This window comes from Hemitrygon akajei, chromosome 15, assembly GCF_048418815.1.
Source record: "Hemitrygon akajei chromosome 15, sHemAka1.3, whole genome shotgun sequence".
Classification (NCBI taxonomy): domain Eukaryota; kingdom Metazoa; phylum Chordata; class Chondrichthyes; order Myliobatiformes; family Dasyatidae; genus Hemitrygon; species Hemitrygon akajei.
Genome location: NC_133138.1, coordinates 73,019,305 through 73,045,978, shown reverse-complemented (window position 1 = coordinate 73,045,978; position 26,674 = coordinate 73,019,305). Strand labels below are relative to the sequence as shown.

General features: G+C 38.2%; 1 protein-coding gene across 3 annotated transcripts in view; it reads left to right on the top strand.

Annotated features, from left to right (window-relative positions):
* The window catches only part of nsd1a (nuclear receptor binding SET domain protein 1a), a 200,027-nt gene that overhangs the window by 108,284 nt on the left and 65,069 nt on the right, over positions 1 to 26,674 (top strand). Inside the window, exons 11-15 of one of the 3 annotated variants that reach the window (XM_073067754.1) lie at positions 2,355 to 2,442; positions 8,274 to 8,383; positions 8,983 to 9,097; positions 11,168 to 11,241; positions 13,194 to 13,310. In XM_073067754.1, the coding sequence (XP_072923855.1) occupies positions 2,355 to 2,442; positions 8,274 to 8,383; positions 8,983 to 9,097; positions 11,168 to 11,241; positions 13,194 to 13,310 (504 nt within the window). Of the gene's footprint in view, positions 1 to 2,354; positions 2,443 to 8,273; positions 8,384 to 8,982; positions 9,098 to 11,167; positions 11,242 to 13,157; positions 13,311 to 26,674 lie in introns of all 3 variants that reach the window. The other 2 variants (XM_073067756.1, XM_073067755.1) reach the window with 2 other exon arrangements.

Below are 26,674 nucleotides of genomic sequence, written 5' to 3'. Positions count from 1 at the left end.
TAATACATCATGCCACATGGTATTATTTGAAAACACATTGTGACTGAGAAATAGGTGGAGCCAAGTAATTAACCCTTCTGGGATGATGGTCTTAATTTTAAAAAAATACATAAATGGCCTTGGTCACCAAAGTATCATGCCAGGTAAAGGAGGTAATAGGCAAATATTCTGTTGTGCATTAGAGTATTTTATATCAAGATTTAACAGTTTTGAAGGCTCAGGCAAGAAAAGTTGAAAGACTTAAAATGAAAATTATTCTATCTATTTACAGATGCCATCTGTGAATTATCTTTTATGTTGGCAGCAAAGAGTCTTTAATTACTCTTAACTTCTTAGTGCAGCATGATTTGAGCAACAAATTGAGTTGTGGGCACAGGAAAATATTATGTAGTTACTGATAATTTTGAAATCCTAAAACATTTTCTCTGTGTCATTTGTCTACTAAAAACAAGCTCAGTCAGGCTCGGTGGATATTTTTGGCAAAGACCCTTTAGCACTCCTGACAGTCTTGGTCCAAAACGTTGACTATTGCTCTCCATAGATGCTACCTGACCTGCTGAGTTCCTCTAGCATTTTGTATGTGTTGCTCTGGATTTCCAGCATCTGTGGAGTCTCGTGTTTAAGTTCAGTTAGCGTCTGCTTGAAATTTTAGTGCCTAAGTAATGCAACCTTAGTGATTTTCAGTGAACCCTTTTTAAGTGAATCCAAGGAGATTGTTTAACTTGGGCTGTGATCACCATTTCTAACTAACTATTAATGTCTGACTGGGATGTATGTACGATGAATAACAAAAATAGTTACAGCTATACAATGAGCTCCTTAAAATATTTGCGAATTTTGAAATGCCAAATGATCATTCACTTATCATCAGTCACTGAAAGTAAGCATATAGGTACAGCAGACAGTGAAGAAAGCTAATGGCATGTTGGCCTTCATAACAAGGGTAGTTGAGTATAGGAGCAAAGTGGTCCTTCTGCAGTTGTACAGGGCCCTGGTGAAACCACAACTGGAGTGTTGCATGCAGTTTTGGTCTCCAAACTTGAGGAAAGACATTCTTGCTATTGAGGGAGTGCAGCGTAGGTTCACGAGGTTAATTCCGGGGATGGTGGGACCGTCGTATGTTGAAAGATTGGAGTGACTGGGCTTGTATACACTGGAACTTAGAAGGATGAGAAGGGATCTGATTGAAACATCTAAGATTATTAAGGGATTGGGCACGCTAGAGGCATGAAACATGTTCCTAATGTTGGGGGAGTCCAGAACCAGAGGCCACAGATTAAGAATAAGGGGTAGGCCATTTAGAACGGAGTTGAGAAAAAACTTTTTCACCCAAAGAGTTGTGGATCTGTGGAATGCTCTGCCTCAGAAGGCAGTGAAGGCCAATTCTCTGGAATCTTTCAAGAAAGAGTTAGATAGAGGTCTTAAAGATAGTGGAGACAAGGGATATGGGGAGAAGGCAGGAACGGGGTACTGATTGTGGATGATCAGCCATGGTCACGGTGAATGGTGGTGCTGGCTTGAAGGGCAAAATGGCCTACTCCTGCACCTATTGTCTATTAGTTTTGGTGCAATTTATTAAGTGTTGAGAAAACACACTGCTTCCCTTGGTACAAACATTTCCTACTCTGCACTTATTTTAGCTGGATGACCCCCATCCTTGTAAATGTCTTAGTTCTGTTCTTGCTACCTGGAACTATGCAAAGGATAATCAAATGTGCTGTCTCCAACCCTCGATTTTCAAACAATATACACTTCCAGTTAATATCTGCATCCCTCATGCAGTCCAAACTCCTCTTTCTTTTATTTGAGAAACAAGATGATACATTGTCTAAATTGCGTATAAGATCCAAATTGAGTTGCTTGAAACTTGGATGTTTTGGTCCAAGTTTTCAAGTTTTCTCTCAGTATTGAGGGAATGTGCTAGTCACTAGCAAGGCTAGTATTTATTGCTCATTGCATAGCCAGGTGCTGTCCTGAAACACTGCTGTTCTAGTGAAGGTGACTCACAGAGCTGCCTGATAATAAGTTCCATGAATTAACTCCAGTAAAGATGAATAATATAATACTTTACAACCAGTGGGACTCCCATACCTAGATTGTCCTTTTTCCTTGATGGCAGATGTTGCAAGTTTTGGAGGTGCTAATCTGCTAGGTTTGCAGAGGTTATGCACCGTAGGTATGATGCACCAGCGGTGAAGGGAATTAATGTTTGGGGTAGTTGAAGCAGCCTTGGTTCAAGACAAATGGATCCAAATTACTTTCAGCTGACATTCTTTTAGATGTTTGTTTCAGTTTGATTTTTGATTGCATTAGTAAATTCTGAGAGACTGACTAAATATTATTCTCCCCTCCAGCCTTCTCAGCACTCTGAAGCCAGAAGTACAAAGAATGTTCAAACAATGGTAAATAGTCCTGTACCACAGTCTATGAAGTGTTGTTTAGGTAAGTAATCTAAGTGTTGTGATCATGTTGCATTTATCAGTAATTTGGGCGTGGTTCCTTTCAATAATTAAAAATAGGTATTTTTGAATGCTAAAGTTTTTTCATGTATATTACTGTCTGTGTTCTTTTGTGTTTCTAGCATCTTTCATACTTTGCAAGAGTAATCCTGGGGTGGGGGTGGGAGGGGGGTGCAGTCAGTGAAAATACTAATCTCTCCAAAACAATATTGACAGCACTGTATGCATGCTCTCCCTTCCTTCATTTTGTTGAAATTTACGCAAGTTCGAAAGCTTGTTAAAAGATTATTAATAGGACAGCACAGTGGAGCAGTTAATAGAGCTGCTGTATCTCAGTGCTAATGGGCACTATAAATCACCCACTAGAATGTTAATAAGTTGTAGAATCGGGGGGTGGGGGGGGAGGTTGATGTGAATTTGGGGAGAATAAAATGGGCCAGGGAAAAAAGAGCCCATTTCTGTGATTCTAATATACCTACAATCAAATTTTGTTTGCATTTGCATCAGGTTAAATTGTTTTATTGCAGTTGAATCTGAGAAATACATTTTCATATGATAAGAAGTATTCTCAGCAACTTTGCTTCATATTATTCTACTAATTTGAAAATTTATGGATGTGAAGGATGAGTGCATCAGTGATATTGTTTGGCCCTGTTTTCCAAATTTGAAGTTGTGTGTCCAAGGCAGGAACTACAAAATGGCTATTTTTCCTTTTGCAGTTGCTCTCAATGTTTATTTAAAACCTGCTGTACACATTTGTTTTTAGAATATTAACACTGATCATTTTTTAAATGTTGCTCCTCATGGTGTCTTGTTGGGAGTCATATTATGCCTTGTCTGTTTCAATCATAGCCTTTGGTTTCTCTTGACTCAACAACATTTTCATTTGGTAGAGTGAAAATTGATATTAGCTCGATGGACTGGCAAATGTTTGATAACCTAACAGTCATAAGGTATTGCCCCTTCACTCCTTACTTGACAAGTTATGATAGCGGATTGGGTAATCTGGCCAAATATTTATAGATATTCACCTAGGTGATATTCTAGCAGGTCTATGAGATATCACCAAAGGTTATTAGAATAAGAACTCATGGTGTAAGAGCTAACATTAGCATGCATGGAAGATTGGTTGGCTAACTGGAAACAGCAGGTATAAATACCTATTTGTTAATTGGCAAGTTATTAAAAATGGAGTGTCACAGGGACTGGTGTTGGGATCTTAGTTTTTCAGGAATTTTATAAATTTATAAACTTGGATTAAGGTACCAATGGAAAAACTAGGTAGTTCAGTAAATTGTGAAGAGAGCTAAAAAGGACTACAAAATGATACAGTTCTGCGAAGTGGGTAGGCAAAGATCTGGTAAACTGTCCATTTTAGCAGAATAAATTTTTTAAAATGCATATGAAAGATTGCAGAGCTTTGTGGTGCGAAAGGATCTGCCTCTCCTGGTGTTCTAATGACAGAAAGTTATTTTTTATTTATGGGAAGATTAAATGCAAAAACAAAAAGAAGGAAGCTCAGTCATCTGACCTCCTCAAGGAGAGATGTAAATGCACCAGAAGCAGCTTAAAGATGTTCATTGGACTGTATTGTTTGATGACGACTGGCTCAAGGAGCACCTTCCAGAATTAAGTGAGAGAGGACTGACTGAAATATTTAAAATCCTGAAGGGATTGGCAGGGAAAATATGGAGAAGATGTTTCCTTCTATGGAAGAATCTAGAACCAGGGTCACTGCTTTAAAATAATATGTTTAAGACAGTGAGGATCATTAGTCTTTGGAGCTCATCCTCACGGTGATGGAAACAGTCTCTAAGAAATTCAATGCCAAAAAATGATTTTTTGAAAGCCAAGTTTACTCTCTGTAAATTGGTATGTAAAATCAAGGTTAAAATCAGGCATGATTTTACTAAATGTGAAGCAGGCACTATCCTAATTCAGGTATCTATGTGTGGGAATTTTGGTAACCAAACACTAGTAAAGATATCAAGTTGAGAGAGGGCACAGAAAATATCTACTCTCAATTGTCAAACATAATGATGGGGAATGCCTCATTGGATAATACAGAAACTCAAATGAAGAAAATGCTTAAAATATTGCTGATGCTTTCTGAGTTGTAGTATTGTGCAAAAGTCGTGGGCACATATATGTAACTAGGGTGTTTAAAACTTTTGCACAGTGCTTTATTTGTCTAGGTCTGGCAGGAGCAAAGGATGTTGGGAATGGTGAGGGTGGAGCGCTGCAAGTGGGGTGTGGAACAGGTGGCAGAAACGGAGTGCCAGGGTGGCGGGTGGCATGGGTGCTGAGACACTAGGCAAAGTCATTTGATTGCAAAACAATTGGTTTATTGATCATTACAGAATGTCTCTTGGGTGCTTCCTGCTGCCACCCCTTTCTCTTCCCCTTTCCCCAACCATGATTCCCCTCTCAGTTCACAAGAGACCCATATCAGAATCATCACTTATGTATGGCATGATTTATTTTGTGGCAGCAGTACAGTGCAGTACATAAAATAACTACAGTACTGCACAAAAATCTTAGACACTCCAGCTGTGTGTGTGTGTGTGTATAAAAATAATATTATGTGCCTCAAACTTTTGCATAATACTGTTATTTAATAAAATACTCATGCACAATTGCTTTTTTCTTTGATTGGCTTTATTTAAATGTTTGCTTATAGCATTTTGCTTGCTCTATATAATTATAGCCTGTATTGTGAGAAACCCAGTGCTATAGGATCAAGGGTTCTGTATTTCTTGTTGGAAACAGTGTTTTGTTCAAGTGCACATTGTGCCATCTCATAGTCAAATTGACATTTTGATGTATGGCACTGAATGTCCCCCACTTAATATTTTTAGCATCAAAATTGCTCGCCTCCCCATTTGCAAACATGCACAATTTCTGCTGGCCTGCCACTGAAATTTTTTCCATATTCAAAATGTTATTGCAGATTCCTTAGGGATGATCTGAATGCAATAAGTGAAATGATTAGAATATAAAATAAGACCATAAGATAATAGGAGCAGAATTGGGCCATTTGACCATAGTCTGCTCTGCCATTTTATCATGGCTGATCCAATTTTCTTCTTAGCCCCAATCTCCTGCCTTCTCCCAGTATCCTTTCATGCCCTGACCAGTCAAGGATCTATCAACCTCTGCCTTAAATATATATGATGGAAGGACATTAATCTCCATCCTATATTTGCCCTGGAAACAGCAGTATCTGTAAGTCTTAAGTTCTTGTTAATATTGACAAACACGTTATACATATAGTACTATGCAAAGCTCTTAGGCACCGTAGCTATATATATGTGCGCCTAAGACAGTTGCCTGATGAAGGAAAGCGAATGGTGAAGGAGGGCAGTCTGCAAAAGGTTATTGACAAGAAAGTGGTAACTAATAGAGTAAGGGAAAATGCACTTTGTTAGGAAAGAAAAAAGTTTTTGTTTAGCAGGAGGAACATGGCATATATTTATGTATAGGAAGATATGGGTATATTGTTCCAGGAAAATTGTGCAACAAACATGCAACCACAATGTGCATTTAGAAAAGCAAATTGTACTGTGGCCTTCTTTGCAAAGGGGTTAGAAATCAAAGATATACAAGTTCTTTTAAGATGATGCAAGGTCTTGAGTCCACATTTTATTGTGGCATGTACAGTTGTGGTCTGCGTGTCTGAGGATAGATGTATATTATCTTTGGAGTTACTCCAGTTTAGACTTAAAATATTAGTTTGTTTTGAAAGAAGGATTTTGGCTAGATTAAAGCTGTCCTCCTCTGAGCAAGTTCTATCTGGGCAGTTTCCTATATTGGTAGATGGGTATCAGTGGTTAGCTCTACCAAAGTAGTCTAACTAAAGGTATAGTAACTTCCAAAGCACATGATGTCATTGCTGCATCTGGGTTCTTAAATATAGTTGTGCCTTGTGAATTGAATGGAGTGAAGTAATTATGCTCTGTATAAACTATAAGCTTTAGATAAATCATTAGGAGCCGAATGGTCTTTTTCTTGTTTATTTTATGGAATTTGATGGTATTTCTCTTATTCATATTAATTATGGCTGTGAAATACAGTTGCAAGAAAAAGTTCGTGAACCCTTTGCAACTACCTGGTTTTCTGCATTAATTACTCAAAAAATGTGTTCTGATTTTCATCTAAGTCACAATAATAGACAAACAACTAACAACAGACAAACAGTTGTACTTCTCATCAATACTGAGTACGCCATTTAAACAATCACAGTCTACATTCAAAAAAGTATGTGGACCTTTGGAGGGTAATGCCTTCTACAAAAGCTATTTGGAGTTGGGTGTTACAATCTTTGAGATGAGTTTGGAGGTGTGGGTTGTAGAGGTGCCCGGCCCTATATTAAAAAAAAGACACAAAGTCAGGTTACTGACAGAGCCTGTTCTTAAGAATAATCTGTTTACGTGCACCAGGCCTCAATCAAAACAACTTTCAGAGGACCTTAGAAGAAGAATTGTAGAGATGCATGAAGCTGGAAAAAGCATTTCTAAAGACCTGAGTGTTCATAAGTCCACAGTAAGAAAAATTATCTACAAATGGAAGAAATTCAGTACTGTTGCTACTCTTCCTAAGAGTACTCTTCCTACTTCCTACTCTTTCTGCAAAGATCACACCAAAGACACATCGTGCAATGCTGAAGGAGGTGAAAAATAACCCAAGGGTAACAACAAAAGACCTGCAGAAATCTCTAGAACTTGCTGAAGTCTCTGTTCATGTGTCTACTATAAGAAAAGCACTGAATAAGAGTGGTGTTCATGGAAGGACACCACAGAGGAAAGAAACCACTGCTCTCCAAAAAAAAAATTACTGCATGTCTCAAGTTTTTCAAAGATCACAATGGCCTCTGGGTCATTGTTCTGTGGACAAATGAGACAAAAGTTGAACTTTTTGGCAGAAATGCACACTGCTATATTTGGAAGATAAAGGGCACTGCACACCAACACCAAAATCTCATCTCAACTGTGAAGCATGGTGGAAGGAGCATTATGGTTTGGGGCTGCTTTGCTGCGTCAGGGCTGGGAGAGCTTGCAGTCATTGAGGGAACAATGAATTCAAAATTGTATCGAGACATTTTTCAGGAGAATGTCAGGATACCAGTCCGTCACCTGAAGCTTAATAGACGTTGGATGATGCAGCAAGACAATGATCCAAAACACAGGAGTAAATCAACAGAATAATTTCAAAAGAAGAAAATTTGTGATTTGGAATGGCCAAGTCCTCGATCTGATTGAGATGCTGTGGCATGACATGAAGAGGGTTCTTCATGCAAGGTATTCCAGAAATACTGATGAACTGAAACAGTTTTCTATGGAGGAATGATCTAAAATTTCTCCGTGCCATTGCGCAAATCTGATCAGCAGCTACAGGAAACATTTGGTAGAGGTTATTGCTGCTAAAGGAGGTTCTACCAGTTATTAAATGCATTTTTTTTCCAGCCTGGACTGTGAATGATTAAACAATGTGTCCAATACATTCATGAGGTGTGTAATCACTTGTGTGTTTTTAGTTTAGGCAGATTGTGTTTCTCTATTATTGTAACTTAGATGAAGATAAGACCTTATTTTGTAAGTAATTAATGCAGAAAACCAGGCAATGGCAAAGGGTTTACAAACTTTTTCTTGCAACTGTGCTTATGTTCTCTTTATTCAATATATGCGATAGATGGGGGTAAGAAATAATGCAAAGAAGGAAACTGACAACTTTTTAATGAATATGTGCAATGGATTTCACAACTATATGTTTTCATTCCTCTTGAATGTTTATCTGACACAAGACTATATATTGTAGGTGAAAACAGTATCTCAAGCAGAAGAACGGTTTGTAAAAATGAAAAGAAGCCACAAATCTCATCTTCCAATAAGGACCAAATTCAACTCAGATCTGGAAGTGAAAAAAAGGTATTTTACTTACTATGAGTATGCTAGCCAGTATCAAAGTAACCGTTTCAGCACTTGTTAGCATTGAAGAGGTAAAAATGCAGTGTAATTAGGCTTCTGAAGACATTATTCTGTTGGACAGGGTGATCTGAAAAGCTATGCATAAGCACTTTGAAAGGTTACCATTGCAGAGTATGACTGGCTAACATTTCACATTCTTTCTAGGGTGATGAATCCAGGAAACAACATCATTAATATTTCCTTTGTATGACAGAAAAAATATAGAACAATATTAGAAGGGAAGTACAAGAGGCTCAAGGAAAACGGTAATTACTAGTAACCCACACAAAATGCTGTAGGGACTCAGCAGGTCAGGCATCATCTATGGAAATGAATACGCAGTTGATGTTTTGGACTAAGACCCTTCATCTGGACTGGAAAGGAAGTGGGAAGAAACCAGAACAGTGTGTGTGGGGCGGGGGGGGGGGGGAAGGTGTGAGGAGTACAAGCTAAAAGATGATACGTGAAGTCAGGTGGATGTAGAGGAGTCCATGGACTGGCATGTCAGAATGGGATTGGAATTAAAATGGTTGGCCACCAGAAAATCCTCTTTGTTGCAGATGGAGCAAAGGTGCTCAACAAAGCAGTCCCCCCGGTCTACTTCGAGTCTGAACATTGTGGAGGAGGCTGCATCCGGAATACCAGATACAATAGGCGAGCCGAACAGTTTAGCAGGTGAATTATTGCCTCACCTGGTAGGACTTTTTGGGGCCCTGAATGGAGATGAGAGAAGAGGTGAATAGGCAGCTGTAGCACTTGTTTGTTTGCAGGGATAAGGGGAGGAACGAATGGACAAGGGAATCATTGAGGGAGTAATTAATAGTTACAGTTTTGACATGCAAGGCTAGCAGTATCCTGTAACACTGCAATCAGTAGAGTAGTTAAACAGTCATTTATGGTGAGCAGAGTAGAATTATGTCTGCATATAATAATTCAAAGATTCAAGTGCATTTATTATCAAAGTATGTATGGAGTATACAACCCTGAAATTCGTCTTCCCCACAGACAGTCATGAAACAAAGAACCACCATAGAGCCAATCTCTACAAAAAAGAAATCAAACATCTCTTTCAATATTTTTATTGGTTTCTGCATAAAGGAATACAGAGTACGCAGAGATATATATTATAAGTCAAAAGAAAAAAAATAAAATAGTACCAAATACATTGTATTAAAAGTACAGTTACAGTCACAAAACACTGTATTCATAAAAATTAAATTAAATCATAATATTGAAATATAATAATTTTGTTATACAGAAAAGAAAATCTAAACCCACTACCAAAGTCAGAGCTGTTAGGAAAAGCAAGAAAATGGGGAAAAACCCTCATCATATAATAAAATATATTATTAGCCACAATTTGTACTTTTACAACAAATCAAAGATTTTGAAAATAACTCTAAAATGGTCCCCACAATGTATAAAAGTCTTGGCTAGATTCAAAAACTGAACATCGGATATTCTCTAAATTTAAGCATGACATAACATCCTGTAACCATTGAGGATGAGTAGGCGGAACAGCATCCTTCCATTTAAGCAAGAGCGCCCTCTTAGCTATAAGAGAAGGAAAAGCCAAAATATGCAAATCAGGTGTCTCCAAAATAAAGTCTTTTCTTCCAACAATACCAAATAATGCGGTCAAAGGGTTAGGCTTAAAATTTACCTTGAAAATACCGAGAAAGTTTGGAATACTTCCTTCCAGTATCTTTCAAGGCTCGGGCATGTCCAAAACATGTGGATTAATGAAGCTTCCCCATTATTACATTTATCACAGAAAGGAGATATATCCAAATAAAAATGAGATAGCTTATCTTTAGACATGTGAGCCCTATGAACCACTTTAAATTGTAAAAGGGAATGACGGGCACATAATGATGAAGTGTTAACCAATTTAAAAAATTTCATTCCAAGTTTCCTCAGAAATTTGAAGTCTGTAAATCTTGTTCCCAAAGATTTTTAATTTTATCTATAGGAGCATTTCTCATTCCTAGCAACATACTATAAATATTGGATATTGAACCATTCTAAAAAGGTTTCAAATTAAAAATTACATCTATTAAGTCCTTCTTGGAACTTATAGGAAATGTATATAGTTGAGAACACAGAAAGTCTCTAATTTGTAAATACTGAGGAAAAAAAAAGAATTTTGGTTAAACTATATTTAGCTGACATTTGCTCAAACGAAAGACAACTTCCTCCAGCAAACAAATCCTGGAAGCATTTAATACCCAATCTATCCCATTCTTTAAAAACTGAATCCGTCATCAAAGGTTTAAAAAAAAAGTTAAAACAAATGGGACTAGACAAAGAAAATCTCAATAGACCAAAGAATTTCCTAAATTGTACCCAGATCGTCAAAGTATGTTTAACTACCAAATTTTCAGTTAGTTTACCAAAAGATAAAGGGAGTGAGGATCCAAGAAGAGAAATAATAGAAGATTTATTAACAGAGTTAGTTTCTAAAAAAAAAAAACAATATCGGACAGTCCTCATGGTTAATATAATATGTTCAAAACGTAAGATTTCGTATATTGACTTCTCAATAATAAAACCTAAAATTTGGTAAAGCTGAACCTCCATTCTTCTTAGATTTTTGAAAATGAACTTTATTTAGTTGAGAATGTTTGTTTTTCCATATATAAGAAGATATAATAGAATCGAGAGAATCAAAAATAGATTTAGGAATAAAAACAGGTAATGCCTGAAAAAGGTATATAAATTTAGGTAAAATGTTCATTTTAATAGAGTTGATTCGGCCAATCAAGGATAACGAAAAAGGCGACCAGTTTGATAGTATCCTTTTTACAAAATTCAGTAAGGTAAGAAAATTTTCATTAAATAGGTGTTTATAATTCTTGGTAATTGTTACACCCAAATAGGTAAATTGATTTTTTACAATTTTAAAAGGAAGGTTAGTATGAATTGATGACAAATTATTCAGAGGAAAAAGTTAACTCTTATGTAAATTCAGTTTGTATCCTGGAAACTGGCTAAAACAAGAAAGAAAACATCAAACCTCCCCAACCCCTATGCTCAAAAAAAAATCGCACAAATGGCAACCAAAATAAAAGTGAAAACACAGAATATCAACACAAAATCAAAGGGCAGATTTCAGTACAGTTTAGCTCAATGTTCATTATCTGCATGTTGCCCTGGTTCAAGAATTGCCCAAAAGTAATAAGAAAGGGCAGCAGAACTAGAACTAGAAAGTAGAACGCATCCTAAACCTGAATTAGAGTCCAAATCTACAATCCACGTCAATTAAACCTTGCTCCAGCAGCATTCACCAACAGCTTCGTGGGAAAGAGAGATCATTCGAATGCAAGTACCTTACCTTGGGAGCAGTGATCGAGAGACCGCCACATGCAGTCACCTTCTCTGGCACCAGTGAGCAAAGAGGCTGGTATACGGCGCTGAATACTCGCTCACCCTCTGCACCTGCTTTGATGATTTCAATCTTCCTCAGCACTTTAATCGGTCAGAGATGAAGTCTCCTGGCCTCCATGATGCACACTTTGGTCACAGCTTCGTGGAACGCTCTTGGGGACAGCAAAGAGCCAGATCGCCCTATTGGCCTGAAATCACACTGCCAGAATGTAGATACTGGGCTCTAACAGTAGCAGAAACACATCTGAAATTAAAAAAAGAGTTGTAAAATATGAAAGGATTTGCTTTGTGTCCTGTCTTGAGGATGTTGCCTTTGGTAGCATTGTTCACTGGCACTATCTTCTTCCAGACTTTAAAATTAATAATTAATATCAGAAGAAAATAATCTCCTAAGATTTCAGTAGCAGAAAAGCAATTTCAAAACAAGAAGCATCAGAGGAAAATAATTTAAGGGAAAATGAGTGGTGTAGAGAACATGAAATAGGCTCACTTGATTTAAAAAAAAGTGATATAGTGTTAGAGTGATATTGGGCCCATATTTAAAACATGGAATAAGGAATAAAATTAATCATAAATGATAAAACAAAATAAATTATGGCATAAGAGCTTTATAGTGTTAAGAGATTTGGTGGTCTTGTTGGTGCTGTTTCAGACAACTGATAAAAACACTGCTGATTGAGAGAGTTGGAAGGTGTGTAAAAGCTGTGTATAAATAAATGGATAATCTCTTTATGAACAGTACTCATTGTAGTGCTATCTTGAAGATGATCACATAAAGTAAACAATGAGATTAGATGAATTTTCTCAGGAACAACAAACACCAGGTAATCTGGGATATAGATCTTCACTGGATTGGGGTTCTGAGGTTTATATTCCAAGCTTCCCTTTGATACTTTAGGCAATAACATCCTCTATATCCGATCCCCTCACAGTCTCACTCCACATCCACTAACCTTCCACTTGCACTAAAGGCCATTCCTTTTCTTTCCACCTTACTCTACTGTACAATGATGATTCAATGTTCACCCCCCCCCCCGAAAGTTTGGAATTGTGATTTGAAAATTACAAGTGCCTGGTACGAGAATTGTTCCATATTCTGGGCAAAATTAAACTCTGAATTCTTCTTCAATTAAACATAATCCTTTTAATATGTCTATATTGCCTTTTAAATTGGAAAATATCAAATCTGCTTGTTTTCCCTCTACCCACTTTCAACTGTATCCATTACCTCTTAATGTCGTGAGAGGTTAATGTGTCACTAAATTATCATCATGTTGTTGTAACAAATGATGTCATTGCATCTCATTTAGAAATGGTAGAATAATAATTATTTTATTCTTCTGTTTATATTTTTTATGGTTATCATTCCATGCCAAACATACAGAATGATAATCAGCTAGACTCTGCTGATGAAAATGACCTGGATGGACTTCTTTCAACATCAAGGAAATCACAAGTGGAACGTGGTGGAGGGGCCGCAAAAAAGGAAAATGTTTGTCAGGTATGTTATGTATATTTCTTGTGATAACGTAACGTGCATTATGTCTTCTGTGATTAACATCTTTGTGTCTGACTAGAAAGTTTGTAGGTTCAAATCCTGTTTCAGATACTTGATACAAAATTCTGGTACTTCTGTATGGTACTGAAAAAGTTTATTAAGTGTACTATCATTCCAATGAGACATTAAGTTAATGCTCAGTCCACTATTTCAGGCGGAAGATCCTAAAGCAATATTTTTAAAAAGAGCAGGCAAGTTATTCCCTTTGTGCTAGACAGCATTTATTTTTAAGTTGCAAGGCAGAATGGCATTTTTTTGTGTAGGAACTTACTGTGCATAATTTGGTTGTCACATCTCTTAACTTACATAACAAAGCAACTTTTGAAACTTCCTGACATTGGTTGTGCACTGCAGAATTGGAAGTCTTTCTTTTCAATATTACAAATTTATTTTTAAGATTGAGGATATGAAATAAAAAATATGGATCTTCAACAGTATGAGTAGAGGGAGTTAATGTTTCAAGTCCGTTAACCATCATCAGGATTGGAAAAGAGTGAAAGCAGATATGTTTTAAGTTGTATCAAGGTAAGATTAGATGGAAAGAACAAAGGGAATACCAAAGTCATGCATATGACACACCTGTTGATCATCAACATATGCAAATGACTCAATTGCTTTTGGAGAGTGAAATGAAAGCTAAGCATTGCTGATATGTCCAGAGGAGTCTAAACAAGCAGCTGAATGAGGGAATGGGTTGAGTAAGACTGAAATAACAGATTCAGAATCAGGTTTATTATCACTGGCATGTGTTGTGAAATTTGTTAACAGCAGCAGTTCAATGTAGTGCATAATATTAAAAAAAAGTATAAGTAAATCAATTACAGTATATATGTATATTGAATGCTGTAGGTTAAAAATTGTGCAAAAACAGAAATGTATATTAAAAATGTGAGGGAGCAATGTCCATTTAGGAATCAGATGGCAGAGGGGAAGAAGCTGTTCCTGAATCGCTGAGTGTGTGCCTTCAGGCTTCTGTACCTCCTTCCTGATAGTAACAATGAGAAAAGGGCACGCCCTGGGTACTGGAGGTACCGTAGATTCCGGATTATAAGCCGCTACTTTTTTCCCACATTTTGAACAGCTTTGAACTCTGCGGCCTTTAATCCGAAGCGGCTAATACATGGTTTTTTTTTCATGCCGCCTCGTAAACATTTTGCCTCGTAACAGTAGACCAATAAAATTGATGAGTAGTTCACAGAGGTCCAATGAAATTGTACGATAAATCAAGCGCACTTTCACAATTAAATTATTGTAAATCAGTCATTTGTACTCACCCTCATCAACATGGAAAATACTCGAAGAAAAGCAAGACCCGAGCGCGTCAGACCCGATTAGACCCGATCGCGTTACGCAAGCGCGTCAGACCCGATCGCGTTACGCAAGCGCGTCAGACCCGATTAGACCCGATCGCGTTACGCAAGCGCGTCAGACCCGATCGCGTTACGCAAGCGCGTCAGACCCGATCGCGTTACGCAAGCGCGTCAGACCCGATCGCGTTACGCAAGCGCGTCAGACCCGAACGAAAACGCTGCTTTTAAGTTAAAGGCTCGCAGTATATATATTTTTACCAGTCGCTAGGAGATATTGGAATGTTGTTCGTGCTGTTCAGTAAAAAAGTATATGCAACGTAATTTGTGTTACCGATACGTATGTATATTTAAAAGTAGCGGTGCGGCCTAAAATCCGGTGCGGCCTTTACAATTAAAAAATTGATTTTATTTCTAAAATTAGAGCCAGCGGCTTTTAATCAGGTGCGCTCTGTAGTCCGGAATCTACGGTACTTAATGATAGACTTTGCTTTTCTGAGACACCACTCCTTGAAGATGTCCTGGGTACTTTGTAGGCTAGTACCCAAGATAGAGCTAACTAAATTTATGAAACTCTGCAGCTTCTTTCAGTCCTGTGCAGTAGCCACCCCACACCCATACTTGATAGTGATGCAGCCTGTCAGAAAGCTCTCCACGGTACATCTGTAGGTCTTGGATGTTTTTGTTGATATACCAAATCTCTTCAAACTCCTAATGAAGTTTAGTCACTGTCTTGCCTTCTTTATAGTTCCATCAATATGTTGGAACCAGGTTAGGTCCTCAGAGATTTTGACACCCAGGAACCTGAAACTGCTCACTCTCTCAACTTCTGGTCCTTTTATGAGGATTGGTATGTGTTCCTTCGTCTTACCCTTCCTGAAGTCCACAATCAGCTTTTTTGTCTTACTGATGTTGCATGCAAGGGTGTTCCTGCGACACCTCTCCACTAGTTGGTATATCTTGCTCTTGTATGCCCTCTCGTCTCCATCTGAGATTCTACCAACAATGGTTGTATCATCAGCAAATTTATAGACGGTATATGAGCTATACAGGTGTCCCCGCTTTCCGAGCATTCACTTTATGCAACTTCACTTTTACGAAAGACTTACATTAGTACCTGTTTTTGCTAACCGAAAGAGGATTTTCACTTTTATGAAAAAAGACGCCCGCTTTAAACTTGTGTTTACCCTGAGAAAAACTACCATGACAATGAAGCCTTGCGTGGGCAGGTGTTTGCGTATATGTGTACGTACTGATTTTTTCCCCCCTACAAATCGGTTTTGGTTCAATCTTCCCGATTCTGGTAAGTGAAAGTACACTGTACATACATTATTTCTACTTTATATAACTGTGTATTCATCATATCATTCCTGCTTTTACTATATGTTAGTGTTAATTTAGATTTTATGAGCTATTTGATATGATTTGGTAGGTTTTTTTTTGGGTCTGGGAATGCTCAAAAAATTTTCCCATATAAATTAATAGTAATTGCTTCTGGGCTTTATGCCATTTCGGCTTACAAATGGTTTCATAGGAACGCTCTATCTTCGGATAGCGGGGGAAACGTGTACCTAGCCACACAGTCGTGGGTATAGAGTGAGTAGAGCAGTGGGCTAGGCACACACCTCTGAGGTGCACCAGTGTCGATTGTCAGCAAGGCAGAGATATTATCACCAGTCTGCACAGATTGTGGTCTTCCGGTTAGGAAGTCAAGGATCCAATTGCAGAGGGAAGTACAGAGGCCCAGGATCTGTAACTTCTTAATCAGGATTGTGGGAATGATGGTATTAAATGATGAGCTATAGTCAATGAACATCATCCTGACATAGTTTGTATTGTCCAGGTGATCTAAAGCCAAATGAAGAGCCATTGAGATTGCGCCTGTTGTTGACCTGTTGTGGCAATCGGCAAATTGCAGTGGGTTCAGGTCCTTGCTGAAGCAGTTCAGTCTAGCCATGGCCAATCTCTCAAAGCATTTCTTCACTGTAGATGTGAGTGTGATTGAGTGATAGTCATTAAAGTAGCTCACTCTCTTCTTTCTAGGCACTGGTATTATTGTTGCCTTTTTGAAGCAAGTGGGAACTTCTGCCCGTATCAGTGAGAGGTTGAAAATGCCCTTGAATGCTCCTGCTATTTGGTTGGCACAAGTTTTCAGAGGCTTTCCAGGGCCTTCCACCTTGTGAGGGTTCACCCTCTTTAAAGACCGCCTAACATTGGCCTCTGAGACGGAGATCACAGGATCACCAGGTGGAGAAGGGATCTTCACAGCTGCAGTTATATTCTACCTTTAAAAGCAGGCAAAGAAGGCATTGAGTTCATCTGGTAGTGAAACATCGCTGCCATTCATGCTACTGGGTTTCGCTTTGTAGGAAGTAATGTCTTGCAAACCCTGCCAGAGTTACTGTGCATCCGATGTCACCTCCAACCTCATTCAAAATTGTCTCTTCACCCTTGAAATAGCCCTCCACAAGTCGTACCTGGTTTTCTGGTTCAGGCATGGGTCGCCAGATTTGAATGTTACAGATCTCGCCTTCAGCAAACAGCATACCTCCTGGTTCATCCATGGCTTTTGGATGGGAATGTACAGTGAGTCTTTGTGGGCACAAACTCATCCATACAGGTTTTAATGAAGTCAGTAACAATTGCAGCATTCTCATCCAGGTTCGAAGATGAATCCCTGAATACAGTACAGACCACAGAGTGAAAGCAGTCCTGTAAGCACTCCTGTGCTTCCCTTGTCCAAACCTTCTTGGTCCTCACCACAGGTGCTGCAGTCTTCAGTCTCTGCCTGTACTCAGGGAGTAGAAGTACAGCCAGGTGATCAGACTTCCCGAAATGAGGGTGTGGAATAGCACAGTAGACATTCTTGATGGTGGTCTAATAATGGTCTTGGGTCTTGTTTCCTCTGGTATTTCAAGTTGTTCTGTTGATGGTAATTGTTTAGTGATTTTTTTCCCCCAGACTGGCCTGGTTAAAATCCCCCAAGATGATGGTGAAGGTGTTAGGGTACGCTGCTTCATGCATGTTGATTTCATTACTCAGATCATCCAAAGCCTGATTTACATTGGCCTAAGATGGAATGTATACCAATATCAAAATGATCATGGAAATCTCCCGTGGTAGGTAAAATGGATGGCAGTTAATTGAGAGATACTCCAGGTCTGGTGAGCAGAATTGGGACAGCACTGATATATTTGCGCAACAAGAGGAATTGATCATGAGACATATTCCTACATCTCTGCTTTTGAGAGGCTCTAGATATATCATGGCGGTGTATAGTAAATCCGTTGATCTGAATCGCTGCATCTGGTTTGGAAGCGGTTAACCAGGATTCCTAATTCCACACGTGGTCCTAATGTCCCTTTGTTTCAGCACCCTAGCTCTGAGATCGTCAATTTTATTCATTAGAGACTGCATGTTTGTAGCAAGATGGTCAATATTGGAAGTCTAAAATCCCATTTCCTTAAATTCACTTGTATATCTGACCTGCAGCCACATTTCCTATGTGAAATCTGGTGAAGACTATGTCCACAATCACCTTTGTTTCTGTCAGTTTTAACCAGTGATAGCTCATTTAATTGCATTAAGACATCTTTGTTAACTCTACTGACCTTGGAAGCAGTTGTGATTTTTAGCTGTTATCAGGCTGAAATAGAATTTTCGATCATATCCATTGAGAGTTCTGCTGCCACTTGAGGCTCCTCAGAAATAACAGAATTCTGTCATTTCAGATTTCCAGCAAATGTCGTGTTCAGCATCTCATAGTGTCAGCAGATGTTTTATTTCTGTCTCTATTTTTACTGCCCTTGTTCATCTTTACAAACAATTTTACCACATACGCAAGCTAGACCTCCCTCCTCTTCTGCAACTTTAAACCATGTTTGTTTTTTTCAGTTTTCAGTTCTCAGTTCAGCACTCTACTGATGTGTTATGACCTGGTGAGCATTTGTCCTCAGCATTTCCTGATTTAATTCTGAATTTCTAGCATCTGTAGCATTTTGCTTTTGATTTAAGGAAATGGTTAAGTTGACTGGCAGATTTTAATATTAAAAAACATGATCATTCTAGATACAATAAAGTGAAAAATGAATGTTAATTCTTTAACTGGAACAACAAGCTAACTTCTTGTCATCTTCCCTTTCTGGAAGTATGAATGTTCATAATGAACTTGCAATAAAGATTATTTCATAGAGATTACAAATACTAAATATACATTTCTTATTTTCAAAGTTGCTACATTAAAATAAAATTAAGACCGTAAGACATAGGAGCAGAATTAGGCCATTTAGTTCATCAAGTCTGCTCTGCCATTCAGTGATGACTGATTTATTATCCCTCTCAACTCCATTCTTCTGCCTTCTCATAACTTTTGATGCCCTTACAAATCAAGAGTCTATCAACCTCCAGGTTAAATATACTGTATCCAATTACTTGCCCTCCACAGCAGTTGGTGGAAATGAATTGCACAGATTCACCACCTTCTGACTAAAGAAATTCCTCCTCATCTATGTTCTAAAGGGACATCCTTCTAATCTGAGGCTGTGCCCTCTGGTCTTAGACCTCCTCATTAAACATCCTATGTCCACTCTATCTAGGCCTTACACTATTTGATAGGTTTCAATGCAATTTCCTCCCCCCCCCCCCCCACCTCATTTTTCTAAACTTAGTACAGGCTCAGAGTCATTAAACACTCCTAAAATGCCAATCCTTTTATTCCCAGGATCGTTCTCATAAACCTCCTCTAGACCATCCCCAATGCCATCATATCCTTTATTAGATAATAGTCCCAAAATTGCCCACAATATTCGAAGTGCAGTATGACCAATACCGTATAAATCCTCAGCATTACATCCTTGCTTTTGTATTCCATTCCTCTCAAAATGAATACTAGCATTTAATTTGCCTTCCTTACCACCGACTCAACCTGCAAGTTAACTTTTAGGGAATCCTGCATGAGAGCTTCAAGTCGCCTTGCACCTCTGATTTCTGACTATACTCCCTTTGTAGAAAATAGTCTGTGCCTGTATGTCTTCTACCAAAGTGCATGGCCATGCACTTCCCTACTATATTCTATCTGCTACTTCTTTGACCATTTTCCTAATCTTTCTGGCCCTTTCTTAACCTCCTTGCTTCTTCTATACTACCTGGCAAACTTGGCCACAAAGCCATCAATTCTGTCTTTCAAATCATTAGTGCATAACTTGAAAAGAAGTGGTCCCAACATTGATCCCTGTGGAATACCACTAGTCAGTTGCATTTAGCATTGTAACCATCCACTGTAAATTGGCACATGAGGACTGAAATTCTTATCACTATTGTGCATAACATTGCTAAGTATTAGCTAATTCTTACTGCATTTCTTTGCCATTATACTATTTATTCTTTTATAGTTCATGCTAGAGGCACCAACGCCGAGGGCATATTTGAATCCCAATAAACACATCCATATGTTCATGAATGTTAGTTGTAAAAGCAGGTTGTGGCTCTTAAACACGCAAGCAACCTACCCAACTCTGATCAATTTGAATTTAGTATAAGCCTAAGTATTTATCTTTTCTAAAGTAAGGGACACAGATTTTAAGGTGCATCTAAGATGAGTAATGTGCAAAAGGTAGATGCATAAGCTGGAAGTTCAGCTCATTACATAGAAACCACAAAGTTTAGTATAATTATTTCTCTTGTACTTGATCATATACTTGCAGTATGTGTAACATAAGTATCAATTGTCTGAAGTCCATAAAGCGCCTTGCAAGATATCCACTTGATCCACTTTTGGATAAGCTCTGTGACACAAATTTGAGATTTCATGCAGCATTTGTTAGAAAAAAGTCTAGAATTAGAGGATGATCACATTTGTACATCTTTTCCCCTTAGCTATTTGCGTGGATCACTGTAGATACAGTGCTTATAAAAAGAATTCCACTGCCCCCCCCCCCCCCCCCAACGGAAGTTTTCATGTTTTGTTGTTTTACAACATTAAATCACAGTGGATTTAATTTGGCATTTTTTGACACTGATTAACAGAAAAAGGCCTTCATGTCAAAGTGAAAACAAATCTCTACAAAGTGATCTAAATTAATTACAAATATAAACACAAATAGTTGATTGCTTAAATATACATTCCCACCCTTTAATATAACAGACCAAATCATCACTGGTGTAGCCAATTGGCTTTAGAAGTCACATTATTAGCTAAATGGAGATCTGTTTTTGGAGACCTGTGTGCAGTCAAGGTGTTTAAATTGGTTGTCATAAAAATACACCTGTTTCTGACAGTCCAACTGCCAGTGAGTCAGTATCCTGGCAAAAACCACACCATGAAGACAAAAGAACACTCCCAGCAACTCTGTGAATAAATATTGAAAAGCTCAGGTCAGGAGATGGATGTAAGAAAATTTCCAAAGTCACTGAAGACTAAGGAGCTGGTGGTGGAGCTGAGGAAGGCTAAGGCACCGGTGACCCCTGTTTTCATCCAAGGGGTCAGTGTGGACATGGTGGAGGATTACAAATACCTGGGGATACGAATGGACAATAAACTGGACTGGTCAAAGAACACTGAGGCTGTCTACAAGAAGGGTCAGAGCCGTCTGTATTTCCTGAGGAGACTGAGGTCCTTTAACATCTGCCGGAAGATGCTGAGGATGTTCTACGAGGCTGTGGTGGCCAGTGCGATCATGTTTGCTGTTGTGTTCTGGGGCAGCAGGCTGACGGTAGCAGACACCAACAGAATCAACAAACTTGTTCGTAAGGCCAGTTATGTTGTGGGGGTGGAACTGGACTCTCTGACGGTGGTGTCTGAAAAGAGGATGCTGTCCAAGTTGTATGCCATCTTGGACAATGACTCCTATCCACTCCATAATGTACTGGTTAGGCACAGGAGTACATTCAGTCAGAGACTCATTCCACCGAGATGTAACACTGAGCATCATAGGAAGTCATTCCTACCTGTGGCCATCAAACTTTACAGCTCCTCCCTCGGAATGTCAGACACCCTGTGCCAATAGGCTGGTCCTGGACTTATTTCCACATGCATGATTAACTTATTATTTAATTTTTTATGGTTTGATATTGCTATATTTTTTCACTATTCTTGGTTGGTGTGGCTGTAATGAAACCCAATTTCCCTCGGGATCAATAAAGTATGTCTGTCTGTATCCCTTGGAGTACAGTTGAGTCAAACATCAAGAAATGGAAAGAATATGGCACAGCTGTAAATCTACCTAGAACAGGCCATCCTCAAAAACTGAGTGACCATGTAAGAAGGGGACTAGTGAGGGAGGCTGCCAAGAGTCCTATGACAATTCTGGAGGAATTACAAGCTTCAGTGGTTGAGATGGGAGAGTTGCAAAGAGAAAGCTGCTGTTGGAAAACAAACTTATGAAATCTTGGCTAGAGTTTGCCAGAAGCATTTGTGGGAGACTCTGAAGTCAGCTGGAAGAAGTTTCTATGATCTGATGAAACCAAAATTGAGCATTTTGGCTATCAAACTAAATGGTATGTTTGGTGTAAGCCAACCACTGCACATCATCAAAAATATACCATCCCTACTAAGAAGCATGGCCGTGGCTGCATCATGCTATGGGGATGCTTCACTGCAGCAGGCACTGGAAAGATTGTGAAGGTAGAGCGTAAAATTAAAACAGGGAAATCCTGGACGAAAACTTGATGCAGTCTGCAAAAGAATTGTGACTTGCAAGAAATGACCCCAAGCATAAAGTCAAAGATGCACAGGAATGGCTTAAAAACAACAAAAATAATGTTTTAGTGTGGCCGAGTCAAGAGTACAGACCTCAAACCAATTGAGAATTTGTGGCTGGACATGAAAAGGGCTGTTCAGCCATGATCCCCATGCAATCTGACAAAGCTTGAGCAGTTTTGTAAAGAATAGGTAAAAATTGTGGTGTCCAGATTTGCAAAGCTGACAAGAGACTTATCCACTCAGCTCAAGGCTGTACCTGCTGCCAAAAGGTGCATCTACTAAATACCGACTTGCAGGGAGGTGAATATTTATCAGTTAATTTGTGTTTTATGTTTGTAATTAATTTTGATCCCTTTTTAGATATGTGATTTCATTTTGACATGAAAGTTTTTCTGGTGATCAGTGTCAAAGAAAAAGCTAAGTTAAATCCACTGTGATTCAGTGTTGTACTACAATAAATTGTGAAAACTTCTGTGGGGGGGGGGTGAATACTTATTGGCACTGTAGCTGCATTATCACTTCTAACCCAGTTAGTAGGGTGAAAATAAGTCAGAAAGTATTCGTATAATGCTCAGTGCGTTAAGACAAAAGCTAAGTGAGGACCACTTACTGTACTATTCAAATATTATCTCAGATTTTGCAGGCTTAATAAGATACTTATTATGTAGTGTTGTGTTTTCCAAACTAAAATGTGGAGTCAGTGAATTAGCACATCTCATCAGGTTGGTTTTCTTTTACAATCTTTTCCACAGCAGTCAAAATAAAGTCACTTGAACAGACATGAATTTATTTATGAAATAACCCAGCTATAAAGTACCCTGGCAATCTCATGCTGAGTAACATTAGCTGTATGATTTTTAAGTTGTCAGCATTATCAACCGTAACTGTTGTCGAGCTGCATATTTGGCCCTGAAGCAGAACTTTTATTTAATAGATTGTATTTAAAAGTGTTAAACACTGCTTTATCTTTTCATATCTGAGAATTCTTATTTTTAATTGGTTCAAAATGCTCTGTAAAGCATCTGATACTTTTGCTACTTTACAGTTGCAATGTATAAGTGAGCCGTGCCAGATTCCCTTGGATTGAAATGCTGGGGAACTTCAGCCACAAAATGGCAATAGGCTTTTCAGCAGATTCTTGATTTCCACGTTCTTAAGCGAGCTGGGATTCATGTGGCTAAGTGATAGTAATTGTGAATATGGTGTGTCTAGGTCTCTTTAGAATATAGTGTTAGTTTGATCATTATAAACTGTGGTTCTTTAGATACTGCAACAGAACTATTAGATTGGTTTCTTTCATAACTGGAATTTGAAAGTCGGCTTATTAACTGATAGAGCTTGCATTATGTTCTTATACAAGTTACCAATCATTTTTTCCTTTAACTTTATGTTTACAAGACATTGAGGGATATATATCTATTATAAACCTTCTCATAAATTGCTAGATGTGGCACATTTGGCAAATTATTAATAAATTTGTTCAGAACTCATTGCATAAATTTGTAGAATTTATTTATTTAGCACAGATATTCTTCCATAAACATAACTGCTATGAATCAAAATCCTGAATCTTAGCTAAGTATTCACAAAATGAGTAACTTGGATATACAGTGATTGTTTCCATTATTTTGTGTGATGTAAACGTAGGAGGTGGAGTAGCAAACACAGAATCTGAAAGAGACGCAACAAAATGCAAACTGAAGCATATTATGGTAAATAATGTATGGTAAATAATGTACTGTACTTTGAGCATCAGTCAGCTTCACTCCATTATGAGAGATAACAATGTACCTTAAACAAGTTTTCAATTTCAGAAATGTTCTACTCGGCCATTCTGGAAGTAGTCAAAATCATATCCACTTCTTCTGGCTTGGCATGTATCTTTTTATCTGCTTATTTCAATGGCTGGGATTTACAATACACTTCAGTTTTGTGCCACCAGGATTTATTGCTGTGATGGATTAAAACATTTACAGAGAAGCGCTTATACAAAAAATAGTTCTGTTAATTGGGATTTGCTGACTTGAATGTGGTCATTTAAAATAGTGTCAGCCAGCAGCTTCATCTGCATTAACCTCATGCTGGCTCAGAAGCACTGGTTGCTGAAATGTTGTTAGTCAAGTGCTGGTAATTGAGCTTTTGCAATATTCTGCTGTATGAGCTTTTGGGTGGACTAGTCTCTTAAATAGTTTTTTGAAGTAAGTTCATATTTGTTTTATAGAAAATAAACTTAATTTATAGACAGCATGACCTTCAAAGTTCCTTTATAGCCTCCTGAAATGTTGGGGGGGGGGAGTGCTTGGTTCTAAAATCTTCAACAATGTCAGCAAGATGCATAGGCTTGCTTAATGAAGCTAGTTTGTATAACTAGAGAGAAAGTTACCCAGAATTTTAATATTAAAGCTGTTCCAGGTGTGAAATTAAAGAACACATTTTCAAACTCAAAATGTGAAGGGGTATTTTTCTATTCAAATGTAGTGGGTAAGGACTATTTGATACTTTCAGAATTGAGTTAGATAACTTTTTATCTGGTCAGATTTTCAAAAGGATGTTATTAATGACAAGTATAAATCAACCATCGTTCAATTAATTGTTATCACAGAATCTATGAGCTAAATAACCGATTCACAGTACCCCATTCTCATGCAGAACTTTCAGTACTGCAATGAAGTTCTAGTCTAGATTGTTGGAATCTGTAGAGCCAAGTCTTTAAGTTTCTTGGGAATTTGAGTTCTGAAGTGATACTGCTACTTATAAAGCAAACCAGACAGATTATAATTACATAAACCCCTGCAACCTTGGAATTCATTGCATTGTACCTTGGGATTTGATACTGCAATTAGTTAATCTTCTTTTGTTGCCTTTTTTTTATAATTACCTAATTACTTAGGTTCTCACCAAATTTTTTTGAACTTCAACAACATCCTCTAATAGCTAATGACTTCCCATCCTCCCTATTCTTCGACACTCAAAACACCAACTAAAATCTACAAACTGTTGACCTTTGAGAGGCTCCCTCTCCGTAGCTATTTCTGAATGTTTATAGACTTGAAACTTCCACTCTTCTATTGTCTATTAGTCAATTTTAACCTAAAACAAAACTTCAGCATTTAGAGGATACCAAAAGTATTTTCCCCAGATGTATAGAGTAAAGAGAGGTGAGAGTAGATATTGGACTGCTGGAGAGGTAGTAATAGGGGACAAGGAAATGACAGTTGAACTGAATAAGTTTTTTTGTATCATTCTTCACTGGGGAAGATACTAGCAGCATACCAGAAGTTTGAGTGTGTCGAGGCAGTTGCTATCGCTAGGGAGAAGGTGTTTGGAAAACTGAAAGGTCTAAAGCTGGATAAGTCACCTGGACCAGATGGACTACATTCCAGGGTTCTGAAAGAGGTAGCTGAAGAGATTGTGGAGGTGTTAGTAATGATTTTTATAAGAATCACTGCAATAGTTTCAAAGGACTGGAAAATTACAAATGTCACTCCACTGTTCAAGAAGTTGGGGGGGGGGGGGTGTGTGTGGCAGAAAAAAGGAAATTATAGGCCAGTTAGCCTGACCTCAGTGGTTGGGAAGATGTTGGAATCAATTGGTTTTGGGGTACTTAGTGGCACATGATAAAATAAGCCTGGTTTCTGCAATGGAAAATCTTGCTTGATAAATCTGTTGGAATTATTTGAGGAAATAACAACCAGGATAGACATAGGAAAATTGATGGATGTTGTGTACTTGGATTTTTAGATGGCCTTTGACAAGATAATGCACATAAGGTTGCTTAACCAAATAAGAGCCTATGGTATTACAAGAAAGATGGATAGACCATTGAGTGATTAGGAGGCAAAAAGTGGGAATAAAGGGGGCCTTGTCTGATTAATTGCCAGTGACTATTGGTGTTCTAATCAACAGCAGCCATTGTCAATTCAGGGGTCATGTTAGAACTGATGGTGAAATTGATGGCTTTGTGAACGAGATTGTGGATGATAGGTGAGGGGCTGCTTGTGTTGTAGAAGCAGGGAGACTGCAGAAAGACTCTGTCAGAATAAGAAAATGGACAAAGAAGTCACAGAAGGAACACAGTGTCATTATGTGTATGGTCATGCATTTTGGTGGAAGGAATAAAAGCAAAGTCTTATTTTCTAAACGGAGAAAATGCAAAAAATCTGAGGTGCAAATTATCTGGAGAATCCTCATGCAGGATTCTTAAAGAAGGTTAATTTTCAGATTGAATTGGAAGGCAAATTCAAAGTCAGCAGGAGACGCTCATGGAGTGAGCACTGTTTCAGATTCGCTCCATAACCTTT